Below are 2,646 nucleotides of genomic sequence, written 5' to 3'. Positions count from 1 at the left end.
TGCTTATTATGAGAGCTTTTGTCTCCTGTGCGAGGTTTCCTGGGTGTGTAAATGTCTCTTTTTCTCCTCCTTTTCCGCCTCGTGTCTTTGCAATAACCACAGATGCTGCCGGAAGGAAAGAGCTGCTCTCAGCAGGGAAAGGGGCTAAAAATATCAGAGCAGCCGTGGATGGGAACGGCGGGAGCAGGCTGAGCTCCCGGCTGGCACTGGGACCTGGCAGAGACACACACCTCAATGCTGAGGGAGGGGAAGGATGGTTTGTTTGAGCTGGGATTGCCCCAGAAACCCTGCTATGTCTGTCCCTTAATTAAATACTGATGAGCCTTTGAAGGGGTGCCTGTGTGCCCATTCCTGCAGGGTCCTCTCGGGGTGGCACTGCTGGGTTTGTGTGAGAGTGCCGCTGTTGGCAGGGTCCCTGCCTGGGACCGCTGGGAGTGGGGGCTGCTACTGGCGACTCCAGACATGGATTAAGAGGGGTGTCTGCCCGAGTGGCTAATCTTTGCTGTGCTTCTTTCTTTAGTATCTCTATCAAGCACAGAGCTGCCTGCGGCTTTAAACTCGCAGGACCCCCTTGGATGTATGGCTACATCCAGGAAGGGACTTGGGCGCATAATCAAAGGGGTTTTTGGGGGTTGGTGGGCTGGGAGCTGCTCCTGGTTGTGGGGCTTGGCCTCTCCAAGCCACATCTCTTGGGCATTGCCTTCACATCTAGCATGTCCCGGATGGGATGGGGAGCTGTGTGCCAGTGATGCTTTCAGAGTGGGCACGTTTAGCCTCTGGTGCTGGCTGTGGGCTCCCCCTTCAATGTCTGCTGCCTGTTCTTGCCTCCTGGTAGGATGCTGGAGACCAGTTGCTGGTGCCTGGTGTTCAGGGAGGGGGGATGAGGAGGAAAGTGGCACCCCAAAATGCTTCCCAAAAGCCTTCTGCAGCCAAAGCTCCACTGGAGCTGGAGCAAAACCCCAGGGCCATTGCATTTCCCGTCTCCAGGGGCTTGGTTTCAAACCGGTGCCTCCAGTTTGGAGCTGCGCTGGTTCCCAGCTGCCTCAGGAGCAGCATCCCCGCTGCGGTGTGTCACAAGCCGGGACATCGTAGCCTGTTAGGACATCTTCCAGCCACCCCCCACTATGCAAACCTTGCCGCTCTGTAAAGTGAATAAACTTGTCACTTGAGCTCTGCCCGCCTGCAGCGGCCAACCCATCGTCTAAATTTGGGTGATTATGTTCACCCAGGCCAAGTATCAGGTTCTCTGGATCACATGCGCTCCCAGCTGCTATTTAACTCTGATGCCTGGGGGAGATGCAGCACTTTGCTCCCAGCTGTTTGGGTTTTGTATTATTATTTTTATTATAACTTTTTTGTCATTAGGGATTTTATTTTTTTAGTTTTTAAATTTCTATCCTGCCAAGTTGCTTCCCTCCCTGGCCGATCGCCGAGCAGCCCAGCGCCTGCTTTAGCTGTTAAATCTGATCACGATGTTTCTGGTTCTTTCAGCCACCACGGAATTAAGGGACTTTTTTGCCAAAGCCCGAAATGGTTCAGTTCGGCTCATCAAGGTCATCATTGAGGACGGTAAGTCCTGTTTTTAAGTGCTTTGATTTACACCACGTCGGTTGGTTGTTTTGCTTCTCCTCCTTTCCTCTTTGCCGCTGTAGTGCCAGCTCGTGTTTTTGGAAACCTCGAGGAAAATCCTGCTGGGGCTCCCTGGCATGCTGCAGCCCAGAGCGCCCGAAATGGTTCAGTTCGGCTCATCAAGGTCATCATTGAGGACGGTAAGTCCTGTTTTTAAGTGCTTTGATTTACACCACGTCGGTTGGTTGTTTTGCTTCTCCTCCTTTCCTCTTTGCCGCTGTAGTGCCAGCTCGTGTTTTTGGAAACCTCGAGGAAAATCCTGCTGGGGCTCCCTGGCATGCTGCAGCCCAGAGCTGAAACACAGGCCCCAAATCTGGGTGTGCTGGTGAGCAGCTATGAGAGCCCTGAGGAGGCTGCAGGCGGGAGCAGTGACTCTGCTGGTGGACCCATGCTGGTGTCTGGGGTGGGTGCTGGGCCCTGGGTGGCTTTTCCTGCTGCTGCATTGGATTTTGTTATGGGGAGCTTGGTGAGGAGCTGCTGCACGTGCCATGGGACCTTGCTTAGGAGGGATGCACCGCATCTTCCTCCTTAGATGTGGTATCCCCTGCCAGGCAAGATGACGCCCAGGGCGCAGGAGGGCACGGGGTGCTTCTCAGCACAGGGCTTGGCACAGGGTCCCAGCTGCATCCCATGAGTGGTGCCATGCTCCAAAACCCATCCCAGCCCCTGCTCCCATGCAGAGGGCTGCCCCCAGCCCAGTTTGCGGGCTGGCCCCAACCTGCCCATGTTTGCCTCACTGAAAGGTGCCTTTGGGTGGCCTCTGCAGCTGTCAGACGGATGAAGCAATCAAGCGGAGCAAAACACTGATTGAACGTCTCAGCGGGGAGCCTCTGTGGTGTAGGTTTTCCATCACCTCAGCCTCATACAACTGCATATGAACGACTTGTTTCTCCAGGCAGCATACCCTGCCAATCTGCCATCACCACTTCCTGCGGGTGGGCTGCCAGGACCACACTGCAAACACCGAGGTGGATGTGGTCGTAAGGAGCCCGTGCCAGCATTCAGAGGGGCTGTGAA

The 2,646-nt window shown here is 55.0% G+C and overlaps 1 protein-coding gene across 1 annotated transcript in view; it reads left to right on the top strand.

Annotated features, from left to right (window-relative positions):
* The first annotated feature begins 1,333 nt into the window (after positions 1 to 1,333).
* Positions 1,334 to 2,646, top strand: part of TWF2 (twinfilin actin-binding protein 2) — a 13,635-nt gene continuing 12,322 nt past the window's right edge. Inside the window, exon 1 of the mRNA XM_010188629.1 lies at positions 1,334 to 1,569. Within this exon, the coding sequence (XP_010186931.1) occupies positions 1,473 to 1,569 (97 nt within the window). The 5' untranslated portion in view covers positions 1,334 to 1,472. The remainder of the gene's footprint in view (positions 1,570 to 2,646) is intronic.

This window comes from Mesitornis unicolor, unplaced genomic scaffold, assembly GCF_000695765.1.
Source record: "Mesitornis unicolor isolate BGI_N332 unplaced genomic scaffold, ASM69576v1 scaffold4137, whole genome shotgun sequence".
Lineage (NCBI taxonomy): Eukaryota > Metazoa > Chordata > Aves > Mesitornithiformes > Mesitornithidae > Mesitornis > Mesitornis unicolor.
The sequence above is the reverse complement of the archived record's forward strand: the minus strand, read 5'-3'. Positions and strand labels throughout refer to the sequence as shown.